General features: G+C 44.1%; 1 protein-coding gene across 4 annotated transcripts in view; it reads right to left on the bottom strand.

Annotated features, from left to right (window-relative positions):
* The window catches only part of TNRC6B (trinucleotide repeat containing adaptor 6B), a 283,394-nt gene that overhangs the window by 194,316 nt on the left and 69,347 nt on the right, over positions 1–19,731 (bottom strand). For all 4 annotated transcript variants that reach the window (XM_030915672.1, XM_030915676.1, XM_030915674.1 and 1 more), the window contains exons 2-3: positions 17,284–17,357; positions 6,709–6,799 (exon numbers count right to left, since the gene is read on the bottom strand). In XM_030915672.1, coding sequence (XP_030771532.1) covers positions 6,709–6,753 — 45 coding nt within the window. In that variant the 5' untranslated portion in view covers positions 6,754–6,799; positions 17,284–17,357. The remainder of the gene's footprint in view (positions 1–6,708; positions 6,800–17,283; positions 17,358–19,731) is intronic.

Below are 19,731 nucleotides of genomic sequence, written 5' to 3' on the forward strand. Positions count from 1 at the left end.
TGGAGTCTCACTCTGTCGCCCAGGCTGGAGTGCAGGGGCATGATCTCGGCTCCCTGCAACCTCTGCCTCCCAGGTTCAAGTGATTCTCCTGCCTCTCGAGTAGCTGGGACTACAGGCACATATCACCATGCCTGGCTAATTATTGTGCTGTGTTGTGTTGTGTTGTGTTGTGTTGTGTTGTGTTGTGTTGTGTTGTATTGTATTGTACTGTATTGTATTGCATTGTACTGTATTGTATTGCATTGTACTGTATTGTATTGTATTTATTGAGATGGAGTTTCACACTGTCACCCAGGCTGGAGTGCAGTGGTGTGATCCTCGCTCACTGCAACCTCTGCCTCCTGGGTTCAAGTGATTCTCCTGCCTCAGTCTCCCGAGTAGCTGGGATTACAGGCACAGCTGGGATGACAGGTGCACACTAACCTGCCCGGCTAATTTTTGTATTTTTAGTAGAGATGGGGTTTTGCTATGTTGGCCAGGCTAGTCTCAAACTCCTGACCTCAAGCCATCTGCCCGCCTCAGCCTCCCAAACTGCTGGGATTACAGGCGTGAGCCACCGTGCCCAGCCACAGAAGATAATTTTCATATTTAACCTCTAAAAATGTGGAACAATAAGACAGTTCCATGGGTAACTCTGTTAATTTCATTCAATTTTATCTCTCACATACACAGCAGAAAAATTAAATAAGCCCTGAGTGGTCCTTGGGAAAAATGTAAGGAATAGTCACTGTTCCTCCAAAGGATACGTTCAGGGGCGTCTAAAGTTTTACATTAACAATAACTCTGTCAACTTGTCTTCCTTCAGCATTTACAATAGAAGCTTTCACAACAACAGCAGAACTCTCTTTGAGAAATTCGTTAGGTCATACAAAATTGCAATCTGGTGACCATTCAGGGAAAAAAAAGCTCATTCCAGACTGATGTGAAATTTAACATTCTTTCTTCCTGCCTCCACTTTAAATGGTTAGAGCTCCAAGAATTAAAAGAATAAATAATAGTTTAAGGAGTCGGCCGGGCGCGGTGGCTCAAGCCTGTAATCCCAGCACTTTGGGAGGCCGAGACGGGCGGATCACGAGGTCAGGAGATCGAGACCATCCTGGCTAACACGGTGAAACCCCGTCTCTACTAAAAAATACAAAAAACTAGCCGGGCGAGGTGGCAGGCGCCTGTAGTCCCAGCTACTCGGGAGGCTGAGGCAGGAGAATGGCGTAAACCCGGGAGGCGGAGCTTGCAGTGAGCTGAGATCCGGCCACTGTACTCCAGCCTGGGCGACAGAGCGAGACTCCGCCTCAAAAAAAAAAATAGTTTAAGGAGTCAATTCTGTGTGTCAGCACCCAGCACAGTTCCTGGCACACAGTAGATGCTCAATAAATATTTGCTGAATTAATCAGGAGAGAGGAGGGGAGGAAAGAAGGCAAAAATAAGGAAAAATAGGACGCTTGTGCATAATTCAGGAATGATCTATAATCTGTTTACAGCAGTCTTTTGGAAACCATCACCTGCTTTATATGTTTCTGGCAGAGAAAAAAAAAAAAAACTCCCTAAACTCAAGAGATCAAAGTCTACATTTCCCCACTCCCGAAGAATATAGAATCCTAATCCAACTCTGAACTTCAGTAAACATCTCTCTCCAAGAAAATGTTAAGGAAAATGCTGCACGGTTTCAGAGAACATCTCTTCAAGAGGAACAGCAAAATTCACTTCCTCCAATAAGACTTCTATACCAACCCTGCCCATCCATAAGGGCTCCTGATTTATACTTGCACAACCTACCTGGATATTTTGTAAACCATATTGACCCTTTATTCATTTGTTAACTATTCTTAGCACCTTCTCTACAGCTGCAATTCCAAGCCTTTCCTCTTAATAGGAAATCGAAACCTGTCATTTCAAGTCTTCGACTGTGTACTCTACACTCTCCCAACTACAATGACCTCTTTCGAAGGCAATACAAAGAAAAGCTGAACCCACTTTCTTTCTTTCCTCCTCCAAAACTCCCTCCACCACTAAACAAGAATCAGAAGAGCAGGATTTGGGCCTGAGCTCAGGCTTTAGTGCAGTACGAGGCCCGTTAAGCCTGGAAATCTGAGAAACCTTTTTTTTTTTTTTTTTTTTTTTTGAGACAGAGTCTCGCTGTGCCGCCCAGGCTGGAGTGCAGTGGCCAGATCTCAGCTCACTGCAAGCTCCGCCTCCCGGGTTCACGCCATTCTCCTGCCTCAGCCTTCCTAGTAGCTGGGACTACAGGCGCCCGCCACGTCGCCCGGCTAGTTTTTTGTATTTTTAGTAGAGACGGGGTTTCACCATGTTAGCCAGGATGGTCTCGATCTCCTGACCTCGTGATCCGCCCGTCTCGGCCTCCCAAAGTGCTGGGATTACAGGCTTGAGCCACCGCGCCCGGCCGAGAAACCTTTTTCTAACTGCACTCTTGCCTTCCTCCACTCATTTCTTCCCTTTTTTCTCAAACATGCATAGGCCTCTTCCATTTTAAAAAAATCTTTCACTTGAACTTAATCCTCCTCCTCATTGTTCTCTCTTCCATTTATTTCCAAATGTCCTAAAATTGGGTGGTGGACTATAGTCATAACGCATTTTTAAAAATCATTTAATTTCTCTTTAACCCATAAAATTTGGTTTCTGCACCTCCTACTCCAATTAAATGGCACCCCTGAACACCAGTAAGTTCTTTTTAGAAGCTATCATAGAAAATTTAAAACATGTACAAAGTAAATACAAATAAACCCCATGTACCCATCACAACACTTCAATAGTTGCCAACATTCTGCCACTCCTGCTTCATCTATACTTCCATGTATTCTCCACTCCATTTGATTATGTCAGTTTCACCACACACAATGTACCTACACTGTAACTATTTTTATTGTAATTATAAACCGTTGCACCCCTATCAGACACAGAACATCTCCATCTCCCCAGAAAGTTTTCTCATATCCTTTCTCTTTAATTAGTTCTTAAACAAATCCAGGTGTCTTTTCTCACTTGTCAACCTCCTTGATTCTTGGCAGCATCTGAAGTTACTGAGGGAACCTTTTTCTTGAAATTCCCCTTTCTATGATGCAAAAGGATCCCAATCCATCCTCGAGTCACATCAGTGTTGGCGCCAAAATACACCTCAAGTCTGTCTTTCCTCCACTTCCAGTAACACCCATGAATGCAGCCCTACCCGAAAGGCTGCACGTGCCTTCTCACCAGGCTCCCTGCTTCCACTCTTACCTCTTTCCAATCCACTCTCCAGACAGCAGCCAGAGACATCTATTAAAACGCAAATCCTACCACATCACATCACTCCTCGAGTGAGCAGCCTTCAATGGCTGCCCTATGCATGGAGAATAGGTCCACGTTGCACTGTGGCCTCTGAGGCCTTGCAAGGTCTCTGCCTCTCTCTCTAACCTCCTGTCACACTTGGCCCACAGGTTTCTGAGAGTTCTTGGAAGAGGCCAAGGGCTTTTGCAGCTGTTTCCTGTGTCTAGAACACTGTTCCTCCAGCTCTCCAGACAGCTGGCTCCCTTGCCCGTTAGCTTCAGCTGAAATGTCCCCTTCTCAGGGAGATCTTCCTTGACTAGCTACGCTCTTCCTCCCAGCTGCCCTGCATGACATGGCTTTATTTTCTTCATAGCACTTACCATCATCTATAATTATTATCTTTATTTATATTTATTCATGTCTCCCACTAAGAAGAAACTGCCTTGAGAGTAGGAACCATGTCTTTTTGGTTCACTGTTGTACCCCATGATAACACATGCTTAAGAATTATTTATTGAAGGCCAGGCGCAGTGTCTTACACCTATAATTCCAGGACTTTGGGAGGCTGAGGCAGGAGAATCAGTTGAGCCCAGAAGTTCGAGACCAGCCTGGGCAACACAGCAAGACTCTGTCTCTACCAAAAAAAAAAAAAAAAAAAAGAGCCAGGTGTGGTGGCACACACCTGTGGTTCCAGCTACTTGGGAGGCTGAGGTGGGAGAATTGCTTGAGGCTGCTGGGTGGTTGAGGCTGCAGTGAGTCGTGAGCTGTGATCATACCACCACATTCCAGATGTGGTGACAGCAAGATCCGATCTCAAAAAAAATTTTTTTGAACAAAAATAAATTCAGCTGAAAATCACTTTTTGGTAAAAAATTCTCTACTTTTCCTCAAAACCTGCTACCTTTCCTAATGGCCTTCTGTTAACAGACATCCACAAACTACATAACCACAGCAAAATGATAAATTCCAGCCATACATTAAATCATTCCAAACATAAGATTTTATTGACTGATTGACTGATTTACACCCTCGGTGGGGGAGAGTGGACTGACCCCTGTGAGATGAAATCAGCGTCCAAATATAAGATTTTAAACAAAAGCAACATCGGGGGAAAAACATAAGAACCTGAGTTAAACTAAGGCTGATGAAGTTGAAGTTATAATCTGATTTATAACAGAAGCATCCACTTAGGGCACATATAAAAAGAATGTTCTCTTATTCTTGAGTCTAATTCATTCTGAACTGATAAACTATTCAGTAACTGAAAAATCAAGAAAACTAGTCATTTATTTTTCCAAAAAGAAGTTGAAAACTGAGCTTATGGCACAGTAATATATTCTATACTGGTCTAATTACATGTTCACCAAGCAATCTTCCAATTATACCTTATCTTTCCAGGGAGACAATGTACTAGCCAGAAATCCAATCTTCCTTTTTTTTTGAGACAGGGTCTTGCTTTGCTGCCCAGGCTGGAGTGCAGTGGCATAATCACAGCTCACTGCAGCCTCCACGTCCCTGGGTACAAACAATCCTCCCACCTCAACCTCCTGAGTAGCTGGGACTGCAGGCATGCACCACCATGCCCAGCTAATTTTTGTTTTTGGAGAAAGGATTTCATCATGTTACCTAGGCTGGTCTCGAACACTTGAGCTCAAGCGATCCACTTGCCTCGGACTCCCAAAGTGCTGGGATTGCAGGCATGAGCCAGCGCGCAGAGCCCCAGTCTTCCTTAACATTACATTTCACTATAAATTAGTAAATTAGGATCTTGGGGAAGGATGCATATGTACCTCAGACATTCTGGGGTGTGTGTATCTTGGGTGTCCCGGGTATGTGTGTGTGTGTGTGTGTGTGTGTGAGGGAGATTCCTAGAGCATGTGTGTACCTCACAGGCTCTGACTCACCCTACATGAGATTCAGGGTCTAGATGAGTCTGATGAAAGTCTATAAACTTGTGCTTTGGCTACAGAAAGAAAGAAATCTGGTGAGATGGGAAAGGAAAACCAAGAGGACGGGATGACATCTGTCCCTCCACCCAAGCCGTGGACTAGATCACAGCCCCGCAGAGGGGACATCCAGAAAGAAACTGAAAGAGTTGTTTTCAGAGCTCCCAGGAAGAGCTACAGACAATTCTGAATGACAAAGAGGGAAGTAAAAGTAATACTAACGGTCTCATGTAACCATGTTAAGCAGCAGCCAAGGAAAATCAGCACATGGAGCCAGATAGAGACAAAAATATAGATAAATATTTATATATAGGATTTATATATAGATTTGTATATATTTATTTTTATTTATTATATATATTTACATATAAGATTTGATAACATTCCTTAGGCTTCAGATTGAAAAAACAAAGCAAACAAATTACCATTTAAAAATTTATAATACGCAGCCATAAAAAAAGAATGAAATCATCCAGGCATGGTGACTCGTGCCTGTAATCCCAGTACTTTGGGAGACCTAGGCGGGTGGATTGCTTGAGCTCAGGAGTGTGAGACCAGCCTGGGCAACAAAGTGAGACCCTGTCTCTACAAAAAATACAAAAATTAGCCAGGTTTGGTGGTAGGCACCTGTAGTCCCAGCTACTCAGGAGGTGAGGTGGGAGGATGGTTTGAGCCTGGGAGGCAGAGGCTGCAATGAGTCAAGATCGTGTGACTGCACTCCAGCCTGGGCAATAGAGCCAGGCCCAATCTAAAAAAAAAAAAAAAAAAAAAAAAAAAAAAAAGAATTAAATCATGTCCTTTGCAGCAACATGGATCCAGCTGAAGGCCATTATCCTAAATGAATTAACAAAGAAACAGAAAACCAAATGCTGCATGTTCTCACTTATAAGTGGGAGCTAACCATTGGGTACATGTGGACATAAAGATGGAAACGCTGGACACTGGGGACTCCAAAAGGGAGAGGGAAGGAAGGGAACAAGGGTTCAAAGACAAGCTCTTGGGTACTATGCTCACTACCTGAGTGATGGAATCATTTGTACCCCAAGCCTCAGCATCACATAACATACCCGTGCAACAAACCTGCACATGTACCTCTGAATCCAAAATAAAACAAAATAAAATTTATAATAGAAAAACACCTAAAAATCATCAGTAACTGCCTCTGTGCAGCAGCAACAGGGGACCAGCTTTGACTCTTGACTTTATATATACTTCTGATTTTTTTATAAACCTAGAGTAACTTTCATAACAAACTTAAAAAGACATAGTATTAGTGTTCTAAAAATATAAAGTTCTCTGTAGTTCAGTAAAATGGTTTTAAACTAGCATATAGCATTAAAAAGTATACTGAAAAGAAATAATATTTCTCAATCTTAGGTTAGGTTCTAATTTAAATCAATCGAATTTTTACAGTCATGTAAAACGAAATCCCCATTCTGCTCATCCACAGCCTCTACTGTTCAATTTCTACCCAAACTGTATCTTTCAGTAATTTACTGACCTTGGAACTGCTTTCTTCCGATACTTCTCCCTCATTGGTTTGCATGGGAACAGATTTTGTGCAAAACTCTGCAGAAACACAAAAATACTGCCTAAAAGAAGAGAGAAGAGAGAAAGTATGTAAGGAATTCAGGGCAAAATTTTGTTTTTTCAAAGGTTTCGACAAAATTCTCTCAATTAAGGCCACAGACACTGTGAAGTAACTTTGAGTAATTGTGTGTGTGTGTGTGTGTGTCTACGCACATTCATCTTAAGAAAGAGGGAGGGAGAGAAGCAGGGAGGGAATTTTTCCCAACTTGGGGGAGAAGGGGAAGTAGGACAGGTTTCCAGCATTGGGATATTAATAGCTCTAGATTTCTCTCCCTATTTTATTTGGCTTTTGGCAGAGGTGGTGGTGAAATTCTTACAGCAGACACTGACCTGCAAGAAAGTATGGCAGTGAGCAAAGCGGCACACCTGTTGTTCCGCCCCTGCAGGTCACAGTGCTTGGGTATTAGGCTAAGGATATCGGAATTGGCAGGGTTTCCTGGGCTTATAATTTATGAATAACGTTCCTGCTTTCTTTGTAACTGAAATTAAAGTACACTATAATGGCTGGCCCCACTTTTCATTTTTAGGAAATGTGCTTAATAAACTAAATGTCAGTTAATTTATTTTTATATGAGACTATTTATAGGGCAAGACAGTAAAAAGTAATTAATTTTTCCCCGAAGAATAAAATGAGTTAAGAAAAAGTTTGTTCAAATTTTATGAATTAAAATGTGCCAAATGGAAACTACTAAAAATTTACACAACATTTTCATGAATTCATTACATATGTAATTATTGAGGAATAATTTTTTCTCTTTTTCTTTGAGACAGAGTCTTGCTGTGTCGCCCAGACTGGAGTGCAGTGGTGTGAGTTTGGCTCACTGCAACCTCCACCTCCTGGATTCAAGTGATTCTCCTGCCTCAGTCTCCCAAGTAGCTGGGACTACAGGCGCCACCACCACCCCCCGCCAATTTTTGTATTTTTAGTAGAGATGGGGTTTCACTATGTTGGCTAGACTGGTCTTGAACTCCTGACCTCGTGATCCGCCCGTCTCAGACTCCCAAAGTGTTGGGATTACAGGCATGAGCCACCACTCCTGGCCCTACTGAGGAATCATTATTCAAATGACACAAATCTCCATTATAATACAGGTATGAATATTTACAAACCTATCAGCTACTTTTTTTTTTTTTTTTTTTTTTTGAGGCGGAGTCTTGCTCTGTCGCCCAGGCTGGAGTGCAGTGGCCGGATCTCAGCTCACTGCAAGCTCCGCCTCCCGGGTTCCCGCCATTCTCCTGCCTCAGCCTCCCAAGCAGCTGGGACTACAGGCGCCCGCCTCGTCACCCGGCTAGTTTTTTGTATTTTTTTTTTTTTTTTTTTTTTTTTTTTTTTTTTTTTTTTTTTTTTTTGAGGCGGAGTCTCGCTCTGTCGCCCGGACTGGAGTGCAGTGGCCAGATCTCAGCTCACTGCAAGCTCCGCCTCCCGGGTTTCCGCCATTCTCCTGCCTCAGCCTCCCGAGTAGCTGGGACTACAGGCGCCCGCCACCTCGCCCGGCTAGTTTTTGTATTTTTAGTAGAGACGGGGTTTCACCGTGTTAGCCAGGATGGTCTCGATCTCCTGACCTCGTGATCCGCCCGTCTCGGCCTCCCAAAGTGCTGGGATTACAGGCTTGAGCCACCGCGCCCGGCCGTTTTTTGTATTTTTAGTAGAGACGGGGTTTCACTGTGTTCGCCAGGATGGTCTCGATCTCCTGACCTTGTGATCCACCCGTCTCGGCCTCCCAAAGTGCTGGGATTACAGGCTTGAGCCACCGCGCCCGGCCCTATCAGCTACTTTAAAGCTCACAGCTACAAAACATAAAAACTAAAAAAGGCCAGGTGCAGTGGCTTTGCCTGTAATCCCAGTAATTTGGGAGGCTGAGGCAGGTGGATTGCTTGAGCTAAGGGCTTTGAGACCAGCTTGGGCAACATGGCGAAATCCCACTTCTACCCAAAATACAAAAATTAGCCAGGCGGGGTGACACATGTATGTGGGCCCAGCTACTCAAGAGGCTGAGGTGGGAGGACTGGTTGAGTCCAGGAGGTCAAGGCTGCAGTGAGCCGTGATCACACCACTGCACTCCAGCCTGGGTAACAGAGTGAGACGTTGTCTCAAAAAAAAAAAAGGGGGGTGGGGGATAAAAAGATGCTGGTAGTGTGTTTTGCAAGAAAAATCTATTAATGCACAATGCCTGATGATCTGTTTTGGTGCAGACTTCTCTATAACCAGCCAAGACTCATGGCTAAGAAGGTACTTCCAGGAAGCTGTTTCCTCATCTACTGGGTGGGAAGGGGTTACCAAAATATCTACTTTGCTCACCTACCTAGCAAGGTCTTTTTGGGAACGAATGCATATTTATGTGATGTGAAGTGTAAAATCAGTACAGTAGAAGCTCTCAATTGATATTCATTTACTCACTCCCAACGTAATCAACATTGCCCATCCCCTCTGTAAAACACATGACTGATGCTCACAGCAAGTGAAAACAAGCTTTCTCTAGTTGACTTTGTCCCTCACCTACTTATCACAGTTGTGCAAAAAAAAAAAAAAACAAAGTTCTCTTTCGATGAAAATTACGTTGATAACACCAGAAAAACTCGGTAACATATCCAGAAAGATTTTATGTGTAATTTGCTTCACAGATGTCTTTAAGTTCTCCTACTTCACTGAAACAGAGACTGCATTTCATAGATGATGCATTATAGGCATAGCTGAACCAGAAAAACTCCTTGGAACTCCATTCATGCTTGCAGGCCTGTGCTCAGCACACTCCTTGGTCTGGTGCTGTACTGTCTGCTCCCTCCAGACCCACACTCCATTCTCTGCCTGTGTGCCTCAGGGGACACCATCACTGGGCTCCTTATCTTCTGGCTGCTGGCTAGGCTAAGCCAGTGGGAGGCACTGACTGGAGACAGGAGGTAGGGAGAGGAAGAAGGGATGGCAGTGGTTGTTTCTTCTATGAAAGGGCACTGCTTTCATCTTGCTGGCTTCTCCTTCAGCTATAATCTTTTTACTTTCATCCTTTCTGGATTCTCCTATTTGGCTGTTCTATTTTTCTTAAGTCTTTTACTAGCTTGACTTGCCTGGCCATATTAGTTCTCTCCTTCTCCGACAATCACTGCTATTTCCCCTCACCGACTCCTCCTCCCTACCCCCCAACACTGAACACTGTCATCTCTCCTCCCCTATGCTATCACCTTCTACCCAAGGCTTTAACCAAGACTTCTGCCCCTACACTCACTCCTTAAAATCCATTGTCTCCTAATAAGATCCTACCAAGGCCCAAGTCTTACCTTCCCTACTACTCCAACCCTCAATTTTCCAACACGTTAGAATGGAAATAGGGAAACCAACAAAGGCTAATGAACCACCCAGTGGCTGACAACAGTGGGGAACCTTACTATTGCTAGGCCTGAAGGGGAAGGAGCAGTGACTGGAACCTGGAGGGGGAGCTGTGGCCGTCACTGAAGAGTCCAACAGACCTGAATGCGTACAGATGTGTGACCTTGAGGTAATTACTCAATTCATCTCAGTCTCAGCTTCCCTATCAAAACTTGGGAATAATAGTTATTCTGAGGATTCACTGATAATGTATTTGCACTTGATACATAATAGATACTTAATAAGTACATGGGGATGACCAACTCACAAGGCATTCTCTACTCTGAACTCTTATTCTTTCAGGGTCCGATCCCCAGTGATCTCCATTTCCCTTTGGACATGCTGTGAAAAGGGAATGCTTCTTCCTGGCTCCTGAGTTTCCACCCTTGGCTCCTCTCCACCTGCACACAATCCACTCCAGAGAAGGTAACAGGATCTTACTTTAATGGTGAGTTTGGAAGGAGAAACAAGGTGTGTGGAGCTCAGCCCTTTCTTTTCCTTCCTTTTGGAAGCCAGCTGCCCCAGGGAGCAGGCACTCTCCTCTCCTCCTCCACCCACAGACACAGGACCCTCAAAACTACCCATGAGTAGGTCAGTCTGTGTGATTATGAAGTTCAGTGTTAAGCTCACTGGCCTGCAGACGTGCCACATTCTCCAATACAGCTGTTTTTTTTTTTAAGCCCGGCCCCTCCACCCAGCGGCACACACAATAGCAGTGGCAGCAGGAACAGGAGGTCTAATACAGCTTTATTAGTCAGAGAAACAGTATTTTGGTCTCCCAAATGCCCTCCTTTTAAAAAGGAGGGAAAAATGAAAAGTGTAACAATTTTTTGCTGCATGTAAGTTTTTAAAAGGAGGACATTTGGGAGACCAAAATATAGAGCCCAGTCAAGGGAAGGAGAGTGCTATTTATTGGGTCTCAAAGACCTTGGGTGCAGGGCACTAAAATTTTGATAGACAGGAACTAAAATTCAAGGGAGTAAAACACATGTGGCATTTTTGAGGCTTTTGTTAAGGCCAGGACTTTGGGCCTTGGACTTTAATGAGGTGGCACAATATTTTCTTGTAGAAGCTTATATTAGGCTTTTTACTGTTGTTTTTATAGTTACACACTAGCTTTTAACTATTGAGGCTGAATTCGAGGTTTATAAACCATAGGCACACAGTATTTTGACCTTAGCAGTGACTGTAGTTATGGCAACTTTGTCTTCACGTAAGTGGCTGTTTCTATAGAGACAAGGCTGCATACACTAGGCACATAAGCCTTTGCAAAGGGTTGGGGGCTTTGTAGGCCTCATCAAGAAACAAGCCACAGACGGTTGTGGTGGTGGTGGTGATGCTGGTATTGAAAGCTCATTTACATATCAGCTGTGCAGGCAGTCTCAGCATACACCGGCTGCTCTGGCCTAGCAAGCAAATGCCAGCTGTGCTGGCCTCAGCAAAGGGAATAGGGCATTAGCGGGCTTGGGTGGCTTCAGTGTACAGAAGGCTGCTGCTTGACCTTGAATTATGCCGGCGCAGCTTTTCCTAAGCAGGCATGGCTGAGGAAAGATTAGACTTCAGGGAAAACAGACTTTCTTCCTACAGGCCTTTTAGACGTCAGAAAGTGGAACAATTACTCGCTGCATATAAGCTGCAAAGCAGCTGAATTTCAAATAGCGCACATGCATTACAAAACCAGTGAAGTTCTACATTTAAATTGCTTGTGCTAGGCTTATATAGGTGATTCAAAAGGAAAATGAAAATTAAGAGGTTTCTGGTGAAGGAAGGAAGGAAGGAGGGAGGGAGGGAAGGAAGGAGGAAGGGAGGGAGGGAGGAAGGGAGGGAAGGAAGGAAGGAGGGAGGGAGGGAGGGAAGGAAGGAGGGAGGGAGGGAGGGAAGGAAGGAAGGAAGGAAGGAAGGAAGGAAGGAAGGGAGGAAGGAAGGAAGGAAGGAAGGAAGGAGGAGGAGGGAAGGAAGGAGGAACGGAGGGAGGGAGGAAGGGAGGGAAGGAAGGAAGGAAGGAAGGAGGGAGGGAGGGAGGGAGGGAAGGAAGGAAGGAAGGAAGGAGGGAGGGAGGGAGGGAAGGAAGGAGGGAGGGAGGGACGGAGGGAGGGAAGGAGGGAAGGAGGGAGGGAGGGAGGGAGGGAGGGAAGGAAGGAAGGAAGGAAGGAAGGAAGGAAGGAAGGAAGGAAGGAGGGAGGGAGGGAGGGAGGGAGGGAGGGAGGGAGGGAGGGAAGGAAGGAAAGCTAGGGGAGGAAAACTTTTTTCCCCGCTCCTGATGCTTCCTTCCACATGGGACAATATCCAACTTTTCATATTCCTGGCCTCATATCCCTGACTCAGGCTGTCAGGGGTGAAGTCACTTCTCTGATGAGTGTGTCTGGAAGAAGGAACCAGGCTTGCATAGTCCAGCCCTTTTCTCTCCCTTTTCCCTTGGGGGCACCTGTTCTGCTCTGCTCCTTTCGTTGACTAGGAGGCAGGTCTATCCCAGACTAGTGTTGCTGGGTGAATAAACCTGTTAAGTCCTTCAGTCCAGTATTAAAAAGTGCTTGCCCTTAGATTTAAGCCAGTTCTCCAATGGCAACTTTATGAATGATAAACGTGAAATTTTGATCTCCACCTATCTGCCCTACTCCTTTGTCCTAAGTCTCTGCTGGTTCAGAACTTGAGCAGGGAAGAGAATATTACTTATTGGATACCCTTTGATCTCAACTTATAGCTAAAATGTATCCTCCTCAGAATTAAGTTCAGTCTTCCATATCAGCCTTGTCTTCCAAATTATTCCATAACCACAGCATTAATCACACACTTTTACTTCCAAAGCTTTTCACTAACCTCATTTCTAGTTACTCTCAAAGCACACTGTATTCTGCATTCACGCAGGCAAATCTTTCCATTCTCAGCACACAACATGCTAATCTCTATCTATATATATCCTAGCCTACACCCCACTGGAAACCCCTTCCCTCATCACCAATCCACATCTCTACCCTTCTAATCTATTCAGTATTTGTTGTTGTTGTTGTTGTTGTTGTTGTCGAGACAGGGTCTCTTTCAGTCACCCAGGCTGAAGTGCGGTGGCATGATCACGGCTCACTGCAGCCTCAGCCTCGCTGGGCTTCCCAAGTAGCTGGGACTACAGGTGCACATCAGCACGCCTGGCTAATTTTTGTATTTATGGTAGAGTTGGGATTTCACTATGTTGCCCAGGCTGGTCTTGAACTTGTGAGTTCAAGCAATCCACCTGCCTAGGCCTCCCAAAATACTGGGATTATAGGTGTGAGCCATAGTGCCTGGCCTCCAGTCAATTTTTATTTCTAAAAATCTTTCCTGATTAAAACCATGTAATGTGCCCACTTACTAAATGTCATACTGATACCTATTTTTATCTTTATCCTTTATTTTATTTGCTCTCATTTTCTGTTGTTTTGGAGCTGTCCTTAGTTTTCAATGTGTTTCTTGAACAAACCTTGATAACATTCTTGTTTGAAGGCATGGCTTATGGTTGTGTCTAGGGCAACTTTCCTTTTGACAAAATAGAAGTTAAGTAAGATAGGCAATGCAAAAGTGTACGGTTAACTAAGGGTTCCATGTAAGAAGTGACAAAGGGTCTAATGTATCAGTGCTAACAGAGCCACAAAAAAGTCAGGGCAAAGCCCACTTACATGAAAACTAGAGGGGTGAACAAGTCATGCCAAAGTGACAAGTCATGTCCCATCATGAGATGAGACAACACAAGTGTTTATTGTAGGTATGTACATATGTATGCATGCATGCAGGTGTGTACGTATGTATGCATGCATGCAGGTGTGTACGTATGCATGCATGCATGCAGGTGTGTACGTATGCATGCATGCATGCAGGTGTGTACGTATGCATGCATGCATGCAGGTGTGTACGTATGCATGCATGCATGCAGGTGTGTACGTATGCATGCATGCATGCAGGTGTGTACGTATGCATGCATGCATGCAGGTGTGTACGTATGCATGCATGCATGCAGGTGTGTACGTATGCATGCATGCATGCAGGTGTGTACGTATGTATGCATGCATGTAGGTGTGTACGTATGTATGCATGCATGTAGGTGTGTACGTATGTATGCATGTAGGTGTGTACGTATGTATGCATGTAGGTGTGTACGTATGTATGTATGCATGTAGGTATGTACATATGTATGTATGCATGTAGGTATGTACATATGTATGTATGCATGTAGGTATGTACATATGTATGTATGCATGTAGGTATGTACATATGTATGTATGCATGTAGGTATGTACATATGTATGTATGCATGTAGGTATGTACATATGTATGTATGTAGGTATGTATGTATGTATGTATGTAGGTATGTACATATGTATGTATGTATTTAGAGACAGAGTCTCCCTCTGTTGACCAGGCTGGAGTGCAGTGGCGCAATCTTGGCTCACCACAACCTCCGCGTCCCGTGTTCAAGTGATTCTCCTGCCTCAGCCTCCCAAGTAGTTGGGACTACAGGCACACGCCACCACGCCAGGCTAATTTTTGTATTTTTAGTAGAGATAGGGTTTCACCATGTTGGCTAGGCTCGTCTGCAACTCCTGACCTCAAGTGATCTGCCTGCCTTGGCCTCCCAAAGTGCTGGGACTACAGGCGTGAGCCACCGTGTCTGGCCAACACAAGTGTTAAATTTCTGTTTTTGCACATCACTTCAACTTGGAGCAGTCACCAGTTTGTGACCTGTGGTAGGTGGTGGATAGTCCTGACCTGGCACAGTGCTTGCCACACACATGACAGGACTCAGCAAATGTTAAGAACTAAATACAAGTAATGTCCTACAGTACCTGTGCAAGTTCTTCCATGAAAACTGCCAAATATGTTAATATTTTCTTTCTTTCTTTTTTTTTTTTTTTTTTTTTTTTTTTTTTTTTTTGAGACGGAGTCTTGCTCTGTCGCCCAGGCTGGAGTGCAGTGGCCGGATCTCAGCTCACTGCAAGCTCCGCCTCCCGGGTTCACGCCATTCTCCTGCCTCAGCCTCCCGAGTAGCTGGGACTACAGGCGCCCGCCACCTCGCCCGGCTAATTTTTTGTATTTTTAGTAGAGACGGGGTTTCACCGTGTTAGCCAGGATGGTCTCGATCTCCTGACCTCGTGATCCGCCCGCCTCGGCCTCCCAAAGTGCTGGGATTACAGGCTTGAGCCACCGCGCCCGGCCATATGTTAATATTTTCAAAAGCCCTCCAGGATCCAGCCCTCACCTGTCTCTCCAGCCTCATCTGCCTGGTCTCCGTTCCTTTTGTTCCAGCCGTAATGAACATCTTACAGCTTTGCCAATATGGCAGACTGTTTGAAGTTTCCATGTTTTTGTTGCTATCACTCCCTCTGCCTTTCCCTCCTCTGGTGCCACAAGGGGAGACCCTACTTTCCAATCAAGGCTCAGCTTTTATGAACTATTTCCTGATCCATCTCTAGGCAGAAATGATGATTCCTTCCTCAGTGCCCCCAGTGGATCTTGTTTGAATTCTATTATGGGATCTGTAATACTTTATTAGATTTATTTACTCACATAGATTCCTCTATGTGATAAGGATTAGACTATCAACCCCTTAATACCAGATACTATATCTTGTTAATCTCTGTATTCAGTCTACCTAAAACTGTGTACCTGGCATTTAATAGGTATTCAATAAATTTCTATGTTAAGAATGACTGAATTAATCAACTACAGTGCTTTTTCTTTAAGATGCAGTAGATATCAATTCAATAAACATTTACCGTGCCTCTACCACATGTCAGATGGTGCTGGGATAGTGTGTTATGCTGGAATGAGCTGTGCCTTTGAAAATGTAGAATCCTACTTCTTTGTCAGTTATTAGCTGTGTGATCTTGGGCAAGTTATTTAACTTTATAATCCTGAGTATTTTCATCCGTAAAGCTGTGCAGGAAGAGGTGTTATAAAGATTAAATTAAACAATGTGTGCAGAACTCTTAGTAAGGTGTCTAAGAGCATTTTATCTTATTGCTCTATACTACTGAGGCTGAATTGGGAGGTTCAAAAATGATAGGTCACACAGTATTTTGACCTTAGCAGTGGCTATAGTTACAGCTACTGTCTTCAGGTAGGTGGCTGTCTCTACAAGAGACAAGGTGCATACACTAGGCACATAAGCCTAGCAAAGGGTTGGGGAGAAATTCATCATGAATTTCTCATCCTACCCTGGACCCCTCATATTAGCTCATCGGCAAGTCCTATCATTTTTGCTTTCAAAATTTGTTTCTCGGATCCACCCACAATTCTTCATTTTCACTGCTGTCATCCTTTCTTGCTTGTGGGGGCCTCTTTTAGGCATTAAAAATAGGTTAGCTCCTTTCCAAGCAGTCTCAAAAGGTTTATATATTAGTAAAGGAGACAGATACAAATAAACAACTTTAATATAAAATATTGAATAATTTATTACTGTAATAACAACAGGTGCTCTTAGAACACAGATGAAAAAGAAATTCTGCCAAGGGAGTTTGGGAGAAGAAGACAACAGGGAAAATACAACAAGGAGAATAGATAGTCACATTCTTCTCCCTGCTTCCAAACTCTAAAAAGAGAAAAGCATCAACCAAGGCACAAAGCCATGAAAAAAATACTATATATATCTAGGGAACAGAAAATGGTCCGTTAAGGCTTACAGATTAAGGATTCACTAAAAAAGCAGCCAGAAACGTTGACTGGAATTAGGTTTTGAAGGGATCTGTGGGACAACATCTGCAGCAACTGGATGCAATGAGGGCTGTTTAAGCAAAGGCGTGACCTGAGTAAATCCATCATTCAGAAAGTGAACCCTGGCAGTAATGTGGACTACAGACTGCGGCAGGGAAAGGTGAGAGACAGAGACGCTAGGGGTACACTCACATAAAACTCACATAATAACTAAGTGGTGGCTTTCTAGCATGAGGCACCAAATGTCAGTATCCATCTAAATACCAGTTCTTTTTAAAGGGACCTACCACATAGGAGGAAAGCAGGGGCTGGTATGATGGTCACCTTACAAATATCTTCCTGTAAGAACTTGGTAAAAGGGCAACAACGTTCTTGAAAAAGTATTTTCTTCTTTTTAAGGAGAAGACTATTGCCAATACATGGTAGACACATATTTTAAAAACTTACCTTTGACAGTACCTGGGGCAACACAAGCCCGTGAAGATGAGTCTAGGTTACATTCAGTGCAAAAAACCACAACCCTGAAAAGAGAAAAAAGTCACAATGAGCTGTATGCTCATAGCAAGATGCCACAGGAGGCAGTGGCACAGGTGGCCTCATGGAAATCCAGCTCCTCCTTTCACCAGCTATTGTTTCTAGACTCGCAGCCCAACCTCTCAGAGCTCAGCTTCCTCAACCAACACTGGGAACACTAACAACACCTTCTTCATAGGGTTCTTTTGAAGTTTAAATGCAATATGTGTAAAACTCTTAGTAGAGGGCAGGGTACCAAACACATGCTCAATTAAGGTAAGTGGTTACTAAGGCTTCATACAATCAAGGGCATCACCCTCCACCCAGGTGTTTAGGTCAGACCCTGACATCCGTCATGAATTTCTCACCCAACCCCTCATATCAGCCCATCAGCAAGTCCTATCATTTCCTCTTTCAAACTCTGTTTCTCAGATCTACCCATAATTCTTCATTTTCACCACTGTCATACTTGCTTGTTGGGGCCATTTTGCTGGTTCTCTGTTCCTATTCTTGCTCCTCCCCAATCCATTCCCCCATAATGGCTGGAATGGTCTCTTCAAAATCAATTCATAGCAAGTTGCTAATAAATGCAGTAAATATTTTATTTATTCCATGATGGAATCTCTCTCTGAAATATATATTCATGTATTTGAATGTAGAGATATAGGAATATATATTAAATGGCCAGCACCTTCATGTTACAATGACACAAACAAATGCAGAAGGAATGCTCCTCAAGGTTGGAGCTACCTATGTGTGTGCTGGTGCTCAAAGCAATGGCGAGCCCAGCAGAGATTCATCTGGGACCAGCATCTACAATGCTGTCAGAAAGCTGGCACTGTTTGGAAGCTGGCCCCTTAGTTTCACAGTAACCCAATACTTCTGTCCAGGACAGCGTGCTCCACTCCCCACAGCTAGAGACTGTAAGTCAGAGCTTCAGCCCCATGTTAGGGCACGGTGCTGCAGGGAATCTGAAAGCACCTCACTGCCCTGCTATCTGTTGTCCCCTCTATTGGACTTACTTTATTTAATAGTGTTTGAATCAATACATCTCAGATGGAATTGTGATGAGAATTAGAAATATTATGACTCATCTCCCTATCTCTCTACTATACACTGCAGCAGTCTTTCTTGCTAAAAAGCAAATCTGACCTCTGGGTATCTTGCCACCTAAATTCAGTCAATAACTATCTTTAGGGTAAAATCCAAGACCTCTCCAGACCCATTATCGCTTCATGACTGCACAGAGTTTCCTTACTCACAACATACACGCTAATGTCTGAGAGCCCTCTGCCTATTCCCTTCTCCTTTTCCTTTAGGTGTTATCTCCCAGAAATTTTCTGTATCCTCGCTGGTTGGACAAAGTGTTCCTCCTCTTAGATACACATTATATTGGTAATATCCACGAGTCCATTTTCTTTTCTTTTCTTTTTTTTTTTTTTTTTTTGAGACGGAGTCTTGCTCTGTTGCCCAGGCTGGAATGCAGTGGCCGGATCTCAGCTCACTGCAAGCTCTGCCTCCCGGGTTTACATAATTCTCCTGCCTCAGCCTCCTGAGTAGCTGGGACTACAGGCACCCGCCACCTCGCCCGGCTAGTTTTTTTTTTTGTATTTTTTAGTAGAGACGGGGTTTCACCGTGTTAGCCAGGATGGTCTCGATCTCCTGACCTCGTGATCCGCCCGTCTCGGCCTCCCAAAGTGCTGGGATTACAGGCTTGAGCCACCACACCCGGCCCACGAGTCCATTTTCTTCACTCAGCAGGAGTTCCTTGACAGCAAGGACTATGTCTAACACACCTTTGAATTTGGTACTGGGTAGAGTCCAATAAACATAAGCTGAACCGAATCCCAATGGGATCCCAGCAATTCAGTAGTTGAATGTGGATGTGTCCCCTAATTAACTGCACTGGTAAAAACTGAAGTTAGCTGCAGCCTCCAAGATGAGTCTGGCCCTTACAGAGAACTCGAGGCTACGTGGTTATGTCTGACCCTCAGCACTTCAGAGGACGACAGGATTCATTAATTTTTTGTCAACTGCAAAGACTATCAAGATAATAACACTAATTTTTAGTTCCCTATTCCGATTAAAGTTTCCGCTTAGGCTAAAACACAGCCTCTTCTCTGGATCTATCATTAGTCCAAATTCTGTGCCGATCCTGTAAAGTTGCACATTACATGTCTCCTTAACAGACAAGGCTAGAAAGAGACCATGCCACTCAGTCCCTAGCCTGCTTGGCAGTGAGTCTCAGACACTGCCTGTATTCAGAAGGGAGGGGAAAAAAGGAATTGGGGCAGAGGATAGGCAGGCTAGGGAAACTGAGCAGTTTTCCAAGTACTCTTGAATCTAGGTTTTACAGAACAGCTGCATTACTTTCTCTGCCAG

The sequence above is a fragment of the Rhinopithecus roxellana genome, chromosome 13, assembly GCF_007565055.1.
Source record: "Rhinopithecus roxellana isolate Shanxi Qingling chromosome 13, ASM756505v1, whole genome shotgun sequence".
Classification (NCBI taxonomy): domain Eukaryota; kingdom Metazoa; phylum Chordata; class Mammalia; order Primates; family Cercopithecidae; genus Rhinopithecus; species Rhinopithecus roxellana.